This window comes from Zootoca vivipara, chromosome 11 (genome assembly GCF_963506605.1).
Source record: "Zootoca vivipara chromosome 11, rZooViv1.1, whole genome shotgun sequence".
Classification (NCBI taxonomy): Eukaryota; Metazoa; Chordata; class Lepidosauria; order Squamata; family Lacertidae; genus Zootoca; species Zootoca vivipara.
Window position 1 is genome coordinate 38,408,820 of NC_083286.1, and position 14,272 is coordinate 38,423,091.

General features: G+C 46.3%; 1 protein-coding gene across 2 annotated transcripts in view; it reads right to left on the minus strand.

Moving 5' to 3' along the window:
- Positions 1-882: 882 nt before the first annotated feature.
- CWC27 (CWC27 spliceosome associated cyclophilin) overlaps positions 883-14,272 on the minus strand; it is a 120,953-nt gene continuing 107,563 nt past the window's right edge. For both annotated transcript variants that reach the window (XM_035100352.2, XM_060280267.1), the window contains exon 14: positions 883-1,278. In XM_035100352.2, the coding sequence (XP_034956243.2) occupies positions 1,116-1,278 (163 nt within the window). In that variant the 3' untranslated portion in view covers positions 883-1,115. The remainder of the gene's footprint in view (positions 1,279-14,272) is intronic.

Here is a 14,272-nt window from a genome sequence, read left to right on the forward strand (position 1 = left end):
CTCTGGCAGGAAGGTAAGCGGCGTTTCTGTGTGCTGCTCTGGTTCGCCATAAGCGGCTTAGTCATGCTGGCCATGTGACCTGGAAGCTGTACGCTGGCTCCCTTGGCCTATACAGCGAGATGAGCACGCTACCCCAGAGTCGTCTGCGACTAGACCTAACGGTCAGGGGTACCTTTACCTTTACCGCAGCTTTGTCATGTATTGGTATAATAAGTCAAGAGAATATTTGACCATAAGTATTATTGGAAACTATTTAAATAATAAATGGTACATTTATTGTTTTGTGTGTGTGTGAATGCTGCTAATTCTGTTTCTTATGTATTTTTATGTGGTGAAAATATTTTTCTCAAAGATTTAAACATTATAAATATTAAAAGTGTTTGATAAAATGTTGCCTTCTATTCCAAACAGGAATGCTTCCGTTCCAGGTTCCAGCCAACCATGCCCCTATTCCAAATACTGTAGAAGCCAAGAGAAGCTGAAGTCAGTCAAGTAAGTCACTCCCTCTCTTTGTCTTTTACAACTGAGTGTCAACCATCTGCAGCTGCAGAGCATGGTCAATTCTCAATGGACTTTTTCTGGGGCTGAGCGTAGATTATGGTTTGCACATTTTTATTTAAATATTTGTTGTATTTCTTCAAACTTCAGTTCCCCTCAGCATTCCATTGCCCCCTCCCTTTTCTCAGTGGCCCTGTTTTGGCTCTGATTCTGTTGGCACTCACCACCTAAGTTTGCTATTAGAGGGAGCGATAACAACATTATCCCCATTTAGTACTGGCAAAACCTTTCGTTCCATATTCTGAAAAGATACTTTTCAGTATTCTAGAGAGATTGCAAATGCAGAACCCTCTACTTTAAGAATGCAACTACATAAACAGAAACTGAGAATGGAAAAGGAATTATTTATTCACAATAATTGCTAAGAATGATTTCAGGGAGCTTTTTTTTTTTACATAAGAATTCACAAAACAAAGCAGATAGCACTGTTTCCAAATTAGACACCAGATTCCTTTTCACACCTTGTAAGTGATATATTTTGGGACACCAGCTACTACAGAGCCAGAACAGTTGTGCAGTCATTTTCCAAGCTGGCTCTGGCAAACTTTACATTCATTTCATCTCCTTGCCTTTTTCTCTCTCAGAATCTTTTTGCTTTCTTCCCTTCGTCTCTTATTAACTGGGTTCCGAGGATCATAAATTTCAAAAGTATCTTCATCTTGCACACTTGCGTCTTTCACCTTTCTGGTTTTATCTTCAAAATGGAGCACATGTGACATCCTGTTAAGAAAAAAAGATACGCATTCATTTTGTTGGCCAGGCTAAACTTAAATGTTTTGTAACCTGCTTTTTGATAGAATAAACAAACATAGGAAAAATCTTATAATAAGAAGCAGTAAACAATTTGCACATTTTTACCTTAGATATAATGAAACTGTTAATTCCACGTGTAAAAACAGCATGATTTTACAAATAAGTGGGCTTGTAGGGGGGATGGACATTCCTAGCAATGACAAAGATAATTGGCTAATGTTAACAAGCATTAGCAGAGATGTTGCCTTAGAGATACTCAATTTAATTTTTTTTTGTGCCCCAGGGAAGTTTCCATCAAAATAATAAGCTGGGTATTTTATCATTTTATACTTTTTATTTTGATACTTTCTCCTGTATTTTGCCCAATAAGCAGCCATAGTACAAAACAAAACCCATTTTTATTGTTGCATATTAACATAGTAGATGATAAAAGAAATTCACATTGAAGTCATGACTAACCTAATTGATTTGCAATGTGTCTATTTTAAGCATGACTAAGTCTGGGATGCGGGTGGTGTTGTGGTCTAAACCACTGAACCTCTTGGGCTTGCCAATCAGAAGGTCGGCGGTTCGAATCCCCACAACAGGGTGAGCTCCCGTTGCTCTGTCCCAGCTCCTGCCAACCTAGCAGTTTGAAAGCACGCAAAAAAAGATAAATATGGACCGCTCTGGTGGAAAGGTTAAAGGCGTTTCCGTGCGCTGCTCTGGTTTCAGTATTCCATTGCACCAGAAGCGGATTAGAAAAACTGTCTGTGGACAAACACCAGCTCCCTCGGCCTGAAAAGCGAGATGAGCGCCGCAACCCCAGAGTCATCTGTGACTGGACTTAACTCTCAGGGGTCCTTTACCTTTTTTTTTTAGAAAGCAAAGCAAAAATATCAAGAATAGTGACATCCTTTTTATCAGCTTGGAATGTATCAACTTTCCTATTAATCACATTGTACTTTCCTAAGAATTATGTGTTCGGTATGGGTGGTGCAATAAAAAAGGATGAACTCTAGGAGCCTTTTATAATCAGGCTGACTGCATAAGCCAAGTTTGTTCCAAAAATGCATTTCATTCTATGATTAAGCACCAACATTGTTTCTTCAGACAATTCTTTCTTTCTTGCATTATTTACCTGTCTTTACCAAGTTTGTATTAACTCCAGTTAATTAAATTTCCAATGATAATGGAGACTATCAACATGGGTGGGAGTCTTAACTATCGTGTTTGGCTCCAAATGGCAGGACAGTCTGGAATGGCTCAACCTATCAACTCTGAACTTGTTAGTAGGTGAAACTCCCATGTTGAGCAGAATGTTCCATTCTGTTACCCCACTGAAGAGGATACTCCTCCCCATCCACTTTCTTGCTAATGACAGATTTAAGAATGGTAGGGTTCCCCTCACACCTATTGAGAAATCAAAGACTTTCCCACATCACAACATGTTGAACTGAATGTAGCTTTGTTGTTGTTGTTTAGTCGTTTAGTCATGTCCAACTCTTTGTGACCCCATGGACCATAGCACACCAGGCACTCCTGTCTTGCACTGCCTCCCGCAGTTTGGTCAAACTCATGTTCATAGCTTCGAGAATGTAGCTTTACTTAATGCCTTTTTGGCTTAGCGTTTTAGTGTTTCCCCACTGTGTTTTTTGTTTGTTTGGAATGCTGTGGAAAAGCAGGGTACAAATGCTTGAAATAAATAAAATTAAAACCCTGTAGATCCTTAGGACTAGAATTTTACAAACAGACTGATGTCAACTAGCCCAGCCTTTCCCCCAAACTACAACTCCTATCACCCCAGTCAGTACATTAGCCTTTCCAGGATTTGGACTCTTCTAGTGGACAAGAAGTTGAGTGGCACCTAACCTAGAGGGCACCAGCTTGGAGAAGGCTTCACTAGAATATGCTTTTGACTGAGAAATAATTTGTGATGCTGAAGGGGGTGTGTGAAGCCTCTTGCCCCCCAGCTGAGGGAGCACGGATGTGAGCCAGTGGCGGGTTGGAGGCTCCATAAAAGGCAAGGGTAGCTGCATGCCCCTCAGCCAAGCAGTTTAAAAAAGAGGAGGGAGGAACAAGCTGTTTCTCCATCTGTGCTAGTATGAGGGCAGAATGGGATGGCGGCTTCACTCAGCGGTATATCGTTGGTGGAACTGCTGCCACTCCAGAATCCCTCTGCTACCAGAGCCCACCGGAGGGAGTCAAGCGGTGGCAGTTTCACCCGCAATATAGCGCCGCGTGAAGCCGCCATCGCGGTCTGCCCCTCATACTGGTCCTGGGCTCTACATTACAGAGGCCTATCGGATAGCAATGCTTCCTCCTGCATTCTTAACCAAAAATAACGGAACCATCAGCTACAATAATAGGTGAAACATCCAAATACACGTCACACAAAATCTGATCCCCTTCCCTGATTTGTTGCTCTAACTTCTGTAGTCTACTCACCTGCTGCCTCTATATGATTTTCTAATGACTATTAATGACTGTTTTTAATGCTTTTAGTATTCTGTTGTAAGCCACTCTGAGTGCCTTTTTTTAGGCAGGAAAAAAGCCTACAGATTTGGACACTTTTTCCTTCCTAAAAAGGAAGGGGAAATGTTTGTGCGTCTTATGAAGCAAAGCTTGCAAGAGGAGGCTTGGTAGCCGCCGTTGGGAGAGGTGCAGCACAGCACAGCACCTCTCCCAACCACGGCTACCAGGCATTCCCCTGCCAGAGCCGGCGGCAGCATCGGCGCTCCTTTTGGGGCTCTGATGCTACCGCCGGCTCTCCTAAAAGCGGGGGGCAGCCGTGCTTGCCCCTGCCAGGACTGGCAGCAGCAGCAGCAGCTCTGATGCTACCGCCGGCTCTCCTAATATTGGGGGGCAGCCGCCGTTGCCCCTGCCAGAGCCCGCGGCAGCATCAGCGTGCTCCTTTCGGGGTGCTGATGCTGCCGCCGGCTCTCCTAAGAGCGGGAGGCAGCTGTAGTTGCCCGCGGCAGCTCTCTCTCTCTCTCTCACACACCCCCCCCTTCCTGCCTTCTCTCTCTCTCTTTCCCTCTCTCACCCCTTCCTTCTGAGCCAGTGAAGCTCACTAGAAAAGAATCCCCCCCCCTGTTTTCCTACTCTAAAAACTAGGTGTGCCTGGTCAGGTGCACCTTATGGAGCAAAAAATACGGTAATTTTCAAAGACATATTCAGAGCTTTGCAGTCAGCGGAAAGTCCTTCTTTGAGCAATGAGACTTTCTCCCAAGCAGCCTATGTGTTAGTAGATAAGGCAATAAGGAGGAACATGCAATAGGTAATGGAACAATTAACATATATGACAGCTCTGTGATCACATGCATCTCTTGTTTTATCTGAAAAGAAGGGTTTTTTGCACCAAGAACTCTGGCCAGCAATTTCAATGTTAGGAATAAATCCTACTCACGAGTTAGTCTTACCAGAATACATACCTTATTTGACTAACAGTCTTGAACAGAACAAATGAATACAAACAAGAAATGAGCTTCAGGTTCACTAGAGTATATATAGTTTAAAGTGTTACAACTTAGACAATAATAGTACAGTCATACCTCGACATCCGAACGCTTAGACTTCCGAAGGTTTCGACTTCCGAAGTCGACAACCCCGGAAGTCTTTTCGCTGCGTGTGCCCGGTGTGTGCGTTCTGCGCAGAGCAGCGCACATGGGCCGAAGCAGTGCTTCGACATCCGAAAACCTCGACTTACGAAGACGGCTGCGGAATGGATCGTCTTCGTAAGTCGAGGTACCACTGTACATCAAAAATATCAAATAATAACAAATAATACATAGATTACATAAAAATTCTCAATTGGCATGGCTTAAGTTTTATAGTATCACATAGCATTATATAGCATTTGGTTCCTTACATTTAATAATTAACAACTTTTATTTAGACTTAAAACATGCATTTTTGTTATTTTCAGACACTATATTTGAAAAACAGAATTCTATTTCACAAGTCAACACGACCTCATAAATTAGGTAAGGAACTGCTATATAATGCTATGTGATACTATAAAACGTAAGCCATGCCAATTGAGAATTTTTGATATTTTTGATATTACCAGCTGACGAAGACGTCCATATCGAAACAGGGCCCCGTCCTGGGTTCTTTTACTGATTCGACTCGACAATCCGGCTCTAAAACGACCCTTTTGATCACTTTTGGAATTGGACTGATATTTCGGTGTATCTACACTCCAATTTATTTATTGTTTTATCTGAAAGCAAAAGTACACTACAAATGATTACAAAAAATAGTTCCATCTGTTTTCCTTACATCCTTCTTGAAAGGAAGGAGCGGGAAGGGATTTGAGCAACTGACCAGTTGTGATTCCCAGCACAAATTCCTGCGCCGTGTGCCTCCATAAATCACTAATTGTAGTGAACTGAAAGCATGCTGAAATTTTACAATCTCCTATGAGAATACATATCCAGACTTGTTATAGAGTTGTTTCCAGTATATAATGCCCTGATATTTTAAAATATTGATTGTTGTTGGAGGAACAATTTTAGCACTATGTGTTGATTTATTGCTTCTAGCTATTTTAGGCAACTTTGCATTTTTAACTTGTAACTTAAAGATACTTTGATGTTGTAAAAACTGATAAGTTAAACAAATAAATGAATGAACAAACATACCAGTATCCTAAGCATTTGTTTCATCAATCAATCACATCCAGCATTCAGCACTATTTCTTTTCTTACACTGTGTTTGGTCTAGTGTAGCTATCACATAACAAAAACACTGGTTGTCAAATACGTTTCTGGTCCCAGGGGGTGCAATGTCACAAGGAACAAAATTATTTAACTGAGGGAGGACTTGGCTACCTCTCTCGCCTTTGGTTATAATATGGGGGAAAGTTCCACATTCTGCCTCCTAACCTAATCCTGGGGCCTCCACAACAAATCCAGGGGCTAGAGAGATGGAAATGTACATACCTTCTGTAGCAGATGCCTGGGCTTCATGTTTTGGGATTCTTGCCTTAAATTAAACTGATCTAATACATTCTGAAAGCAGGCTTCTAAAACTGATTTAATTATCTGTGACCACATGGGGGAAGATAAGATGCCATCATTAGACTACTTTAAGTTTTTTAAATGGACTATTTAAAGTAAAAACAGTCATAAAAGCCTTTCTGAATAATAAAAAAAATGTTTTCACCACCCACTGAAAAGTAGGTTTGCAGACCTTCCTAGGTGCCACCAGTGAAAAGGCTATGCTCTTTGCAACTGCCAACTGGATAGTTGCTAATGACAGGTCAGGGAGCAGTGCCCCTTATATCAGTCCTAAGACATGTGGTCTTAAGATAGTGCTGGACCATTTAGGCTCCAAATGCTTATGAAGGAGAACTGAAACAGGTAGTTTACCTGACAGTTAAAAAGATCGATCAGAATCACAGAGGCAGAAGGAGCAGACAATGGGAGGGAGCAGACATAATAGGGAAGGAAAGCAACACTTTCTTCCAGTGGTTCAGAGAAATCAGCATAAGTGATGAAACCCCATGCTGTCTACATTGACTGGAGGTGGATGGTTCTCAACTTACTATCCAAAACACAATGAGAGCAGACAGGATGTGCATACCTTAATGGTTGTCAATTAATTTTGTAACCAATTCTGCCTTATACTTTGAGAATGACTGTTGTAAACTATCCCTTCCTTTTGCTTATTACAATAGAGACTGGTTGTTGAAGGCTTCAGAGGAATTGGTGATGGATATAACTACCAAATGCTTTCGCTCTGGTCACCCTCAGCATATTCATGACCTCAGCTTGCACTCTCATGCTAATTTTCTTCTGGGCTCTGGCTGAACATTAAACATACATGGATGACAGTACAGAATCCAGTGCAGTCTTGCATATCCGAGGCCTTGCAGCAGACCTGACCTTTTTAAGGGGCGTTAATTAGATGCCCTCCATCCTCCAATTTTGAAATACTTTAGAAAAGACATCAACAAAGCCCTGAAATTTCAGAAGAACCCTGTTTCCAGTCACCCAGACAAGCTAGTCTGAGCATTTGAGAGAAATGGGTGCTAACACAATCATATTGCCAGGAGGAGGCAGAACCTTAGCCAACAGATTGCTCTAATGAAACTACAAAGGGTGTCTACAACTGAAGAACAAAAGTTTTGACCATTCTATTTTGTATGTCCCCAAAGTGTATTGAAGTTGAAGGCACAACCACAAGTGTTGCCTTAACAAACGGATGCATGCACAAAGCAAAGGCTGGTTAGAAATATACCCCTTGTACAATGCCAGGATAAACATCATAGGCTGAAGAGATAGTGAAGAAAACCTACAAATCACTTCCATATTTAAAATCAAATTAGTTTAGAATGATTAATCATATTGCAAAGCACACCAAAGACATGACTGTTGTAAATAATCACCACTGTATTTTATATGGTATGTCGGGTTCACCCTTTTAGTATAGCTGAAAGAGGAAACAGCTGGCTTTTTAAACTTTCTGACAGCTGTTGCAGTGACTTCCAAAAATACATTAAAAGAATTTCCAAGCTTTGACTTTCAAAGCTTTATTTGTAAGGTAGAGCTTAACTATGTCACAGAGACCTTTATTTGTTTCGCTGCTAATGTTCCATCTCTACAATGTGTATTGTTAAGTAATGCGTTACTTTCATTAAAAACTCCGAACATTACACCCCAATTCTACACATCTTGGAACCAAGTCCCCGTGATTTCAAAGAAATCTGTTTCCCAGCTTGCAAAGGGTGGCTATCTAGAACCCTAAGTCTAGGAAGGGAACTTATTACAAACGATACATAAATTGAAGTGTGTCTGTTTCCTATGCCCAAGACAGTTTTAAAAACCTGGATGAATTTAAAGCTGGTTGGCATATCTGCTGCATGTGATATGCATTATGAACCAGGCAACATTCCTTCCTGCAGCACTAGCAGGGCTAACTGGTCAGCGGAGGGAACTTCAGACCAGCCTTTCCCAGCTTGGTGCTCTTCAGATGTTTTGAACTACAAATCCCAGCAGCCCCAGTCAGTATGGCCAATGGGCAGGAATGATGGGAAATGTTAGTCCAAAACTTCTGCAGGACACCAGGTTGGGGAAGGTTGCTCCATGCGCTTGCCCTCCCTTGACCAAGTCATTGTGTTTGGCATTGTGGCATGTGTGAGGGAGCAACAGAAATGTGCTCTTTGCTTTATAGTGCTCTCAATCTGCCATCTCAAAAGGGGCAATAAAAGCCCGAAAAGTATGCCTTTAAACCTTAGAACATTCCAGAAAAGGCTGTGAATCACTGTATTTGAAAAGTCAGGACCGCAAAAACCGACAGAGAGAAAATGTTGCAACACTTCTCCCCCATTTGCCCTAGAACTGCAGTGCACAAAGCAGGCAGGCAGACAAAACAGATGAGTGAATCCGCCGATCAAAGCAACAAAGGTCTCCTTCCCCAGGAAAAGAAGTGTTAGCTGTTCTGGAAGAATGAACTCACTGGCACTCTTTTCATTTCCAGCAGAGTAGCGGGTGGCACAGGAAGAGGAGAGACAGATGAGAAACAGAGGAGACCAAGAAGACAAATAAATTGCAGAAGAAGTATAAAGAAAGCTCTGCAATACAGGACTTGGTGGATTGCAACTGTAATCTCCAAGTGCAAGCCCTGCAAATCTTAAAGTGTACTTTAAAAGCCTAGTGGGAGTATTTAATCAATCACAAGAGAGGGAGACTTTGGTACGAAACCAAAACTGTGATAAAACGGCTAATTAGTAGATGCAATGGAAGAAAGATGGATGTACTGTCTCTAAATTCCAAACAATAAAACTAATTACTGGAGAGAATGCATAAACAATCTCTCAGGGTCTAAATGAGGTCCCCCCACAAGGTAACAAATCTCCTTAACTCTGAAGCAATGGAAGTGGATAAAAACAATGGAAGTGGATAAAAACAAATGTACTCAAATACTGCATTGTATACTAAACTGCCAACCTAGCAGTTCAAAAGCACATCAAAGTGCAAGTAGATAAATAGGTGCTGCTACAGTGGGAAGGTAAACAGCGTTTCCGTGTGCTGCTCTGGTTCACAAGAAGCGGCTTTTTCATGCTGGCCACATGACCTGGAAGCTGTACGCCGGCTCCCTCGGCCAATAACGCGAGATGAGTGCCGCAACCCCAGAGTCGTCCGCGGCTGGACCTAATGGTCAGGGGTCCCTTTACCTTTACCTTTGTGCTAAAATTGTTAGTTTTAAAGTACTATTTATCAATTGTGCCTGATATCCTATATAATAATGTCCATGTTGTCCCTGCGTCCAGATGTCCCGTGTGTCCCTGGGTCACTGCGCATGTGCCCCAGGGATACAGGGATTGGACAGCAGAGACTGCGCGCGCGCACTCTCCCCCCACTCTGCCTCCTCCAACCGCCGCTCCCGCCGGGGTGGAGGCCGGCGAAGGCCTCCTCACAACCCTCCCTGGCCGTGAGGAGCGGCGGTTGGAGGAGGCGGGGGGGGGGAGAGTGCGCGCGTCCTTCCTGTCGGCGGCTGGGGGAGAGGAAGGAAGGAGGAGAAAGCGCCGCTTTCTCCTCCTCCGTTCCTGTCCCCCTGCCGCCGACAGTAAGGACGGGTCCCAGGGTTCGGAGAAGCGCTGCGCAAGCGCTTCTCCGAACCCCGGGATGTCTGCTTCCTGTCGGCGGCTGGGAGAGAGGAACGGAGGAGGAGAAAGCAGCGCTTTCTCCTCCTCCGTTCCTGTCCCCCTGCCGCCGACAGTAAGGACGGGTCCCAGGGTTCGGAGAAGCGCTGCGCAAGCGCTTCTCCGAACCCCGGGATGTCTGCTTCCTGTCGGCGGCTGGGAGAGAGGAACGGAGGAGGAGAAAGCAGCGCTTTCTCCTCCTCCGTTCCTGTCCAAGGGCGTACCCACCACGGGGCAAGTTAGGGCAGCTGCCCTACTCTAGAAGCCAGCTGCCCCCCCCCCCCAAGCTAAAAAGAAAGAAGAAATCTCAATGCAAAAAGCGGGGCGCGCGGCCCCAGCCAGAAAGAAACAGACCAGCCCTCCCCCCTTTCCCCTTTCCATAACCCATCACACTTTCTCCTCTCCCCCTCCCACTATCGAGCTGCAAAAGCGGTGGGGTGTAAACGTAAGAGACTATGCAGAGCAGCTGCAGGGGCAGCTCAGCCAGGGACAGTGGCTGCGGAGCCAGCCCAGGAGGCACAGTGGGGAGCCGGGTGGGAAGCAGAGGAAGAGGAGGCTGAGCCGTCTGCGCTCGGGGCAGAAACAGCGCACCCGGGGGATGGGGCGAGCTGCCCAGAGGGGCGACCAGTGCTGTGGGCAGGGGGGCAGGAGGGGGCAATTGCCCCCCCTAGAAGCAAAAGGCTAAGGGGCGCAGCGTGGCAACCCCAGGCTCCGGCTCCCAGCGCAAAGCTCCAGAGGCGCGAGGGGAGCGTAAGCGGAGGAGCGCTAAGCGGGAGCGGGGAGTGTAAGTGGAGGAGGCAGCCCCAGGCTTGCGTTCCCCGTGCGCCTCTGGAGCTTCGCGCCGGGAACAAGAGCCTGGGGCTGCCTCCTCAGAAGAGCTGGGAGGACGCAAGCCACGTAGCCCCGCCCACATTCCCACTGTGGCCCCTCCCCTCCCGCCCCTTGCCCCCGCCCCTTGCCCCCCCTAATTTTGATCCTGGGTACGCCCCTGCTCCTGTCCCCCTGCCGCCGACAGTAAGGACAGGTCCCAGGGTTCGGAGAAGCGCTGCGCAAGCGCTTCTCCAAACCCCAGGATGTCTCCTTGCTGTCGGCGGCTGGGAGAGAGGAACGGAGGAGGAGAAAGCAGCGCTTTCTCCTCCTCCGTTCCTGTCCCCCTGCCGCCGACAGCAAGGACAGGTCCCAGGGTTCGGAGAAGCGCTGCACAAGCGCTTCTCCAAACCCCAGGATGTCTCCTTGCTGTCGGCGGCTGGGAGAGAGGAACGGAGGAGGAGAAAGCAGCGCTTTCTCCTCCTCCGTTCCTGTCCCCCTGCCGCCGACAGTAAGGACAGGTCCCAGGGTTCGGAGAAGCGCTGCGCAAGCGCTTCTCCAAACCCCAGGATGTCTCCTTGCTGTCGGCGGCTGGGAGAGAGGAACGGAGGAGGAGAAAGCAGCGCTTTCTCCTCCTCCGTTCCTGTCCCCCTGCCGCCGACAGCAAGGACAGGTCCCAGGGTTCGGAGAAGCGCTGCGCAAGCGCTTCTCCGAACCCCGGGATGTCTGCTTCCTGTCGGCGGCTGGGAGAGAGGAACGGAGGAGGAGAAAGCAGCGCTTTCTCCTCCTCCGTTCCTGTCCCCCTGCCGCCGACAGTAAGGACAGGTCCCAGGGTTCGGAGAAGCGCTGCGCAAGCGCTTCTCCAAACCCCAGGATGTCTCCTTGCTGTCGGCGGCTGGGAGAGAGGAACGGAGGAGGAGAAAGCAGCGCTTTCTCCTCCTCCGTTCCTGTCCCCCTGCCGCCGACAGCAAGGACAGGTCCCAGGGTTCGGAGAAGCGCTGCACAAGCGCTTCTCCAAACCCCAGGATGTCTCCTTGCTGTCGGCGGCTGGGAGAGAGGAACGGAGGAGGAGAAAGCAGCGCTTTCTCCTCCTCCGTTCCTGTCCCCCTGCCGCCGACAGTAAGGACAGGTCCCAGGGTTCGGAGAAGCGCTGCGCAAGCGCTTCTCCAAACCCCAGGATGTCTCCTTGCTGTCGGCGGCTGGGAGAGAGGAACGGAGGAGGAGAAAGCAGCGCTTTCTCCTCCTCCGTTCCTGTCCCCCTGCCGCCGACAGCAAGGACAGGTCCCAGGGTTCGGAGAAGCGCTGCACAAGCGCTTCTCCAAACCCCAGGATGTCTCCTTGCTGTCGGCGGCTGGGAGAGAGGAACGGAGGAGGAGAAAGCAGCGCTTTCTCCTCCTCCGTTCCTGTCCCCCTGCCGCCGACAGTAAGGACAGGTCCCAGGGTTCGGAGAAGCGCTGCGCAAGCGCTTCTCCAAACCCCAGGATGTTCTAGCGCCCGTTATTGAACGGGCTGAAATACACTAGTACTAAATATTGTCCCTTTACCTTTATTGCCTGATATACTAAATATTGTCCCTGTATCACAGCCTCTGGACAGAACAACCTCTTCATTGTCACCTGGCAGACGACATCAAAGGAGATGCAAGATTTCATTGCTGGAAGGAAGAACTACCAGTAACAACTCACCACTGGTTCTTGTTTGGTGGTTTGTTTAGCTAGGTTCTAGAGCACTCTTGTCACTCTTGTTATTTTAATAGATTTCTTACATGTCACAATGTAAAAAAATGCAGTATTACAGTAAGTTTTAAATTTAAGAATTCACCACTGGAAAAATAGGGTGGGTCCTAATGTCTGTCTGTCTGTTTGTCAATTTCAGGTGTCAAAGGCCCAGGTAAAGTGACATGTCTATACAATGAAGATTCCAGATACCCCTTCTGTGGGAAGGGAATTCCACAGCTTATAGGGCTGCCACTGGGAAGGAGGAAGGAAGTATTTCACAAATCTGTGCCTAAAACGCTTAAAATATAAACACTAATGTGAACACCCTGAACTCGGTGGGCTAGGAAATGAACCAGCAACTAGTGTAGCTGTTATAAAGTAGGAGTTATGTAAGTTAAAAATGGAAGCCCAGCCAGGAGTCAGCATGTAAGCTGAGTGTGGGGAAATTCAAGCTTGCCTGGAAGGTTTCCGCATCCTTAAAAAAGTGTCTCACATAAGCCAGCACCAGTAAGCAAGGATTGCCAGCTGACCTTTCCTGAAGAGCACCAGAGGATCATCTTTAGAGTGTTAATGCGAGAGGGGAAGCAAATCAACAAAGGTTGCCAACCAAGTAGAGTGACCACACTGGGTGCTTAACATGAGGCTCAACACAAACAACCAGGTATTTTGCACACTTACATTGCCCAGTTAACTAGTGACCACTTGGTCACTTATTCCCTTTGAGCAAACATTTCAAGCCTCTGGAACACGGAACAGAAGTTCAGTGGTTACACTTTCCTGCCTTCTTCCTGTTTGGCCAGGGCACCCAAGTTAATAATAATAATAATCTTATTATTTATGCGCCACCCATCTGGTTGGGTTTCCAGTAACACACACACACACACACACACACACACACACACACACACACACAGAATTCTACAGATAAGGGCCAAAGTGTAGTGTTCCTGCTTTCAGATCTGCTCTCATTATTATATGGGATCTTTACGTTTAATTCTAGTAGGTTAGTTTCTATAGGAAACTAAAAGTAACACATACATAAAAGGTAAAGTTACTCCTGACCGTTAGGTCCAGTCGTGGACGACTCTGGGGTTGTGGCGCTCATCTCGCTCTATAGGCCGAGGGAGCCGGCGTTTGTCTGCAGACAACTTCCAGGTCTTGTGGCCAGCATGATTAAGCCGCTTCTGGCGAACCAGAGCAGCGCACGGAAACGCCGTTTACCCTCCCGCCAGAGGGTATTTACTGTATCTACTTTTACTTTGATGTGTTTTCGAACTGCTAGATGGGCAGGAGCTGGGACCGAGCAATGGGAGCTCACCCCATCGCGGGGATTTGAATCACCGACCTTCTGATCGGCAAGCCCTAGGTTTAGACCACAGCACCATCCGCGTCCCAAAGACAGAACACATACATAGTCTGTCTATAAAGCACAAATGAACATCTTAACCAGAAAGGTGTGGTCGATGGAATTCACAGAAGGCCTTCTTCAACCTCTACTACAGGGGAACAGAACCACCAATTAAGTTGATCAAAGCCTTTCTTGACAGGAAGGGCCACTTTGAGAGGTGAATAAAGCTTTGAAGATTACATTTCTATAAGAAGGATGGGGGGTTAGATGCATTTTGGAGAACTTGACTTGTAATTTGCATGATACAATTACCACTTTGCAATTTAATGAACTAGCTTGCTCAATTAGAATAGAATGGAATGTACTTACAGTGAAACCCCATAGATACAGGTCTACTATTACAAGGCTCATTTCTGGTACAGTAACTGACCTTAATTCTGTGTCTGACCAGAGCAAAGG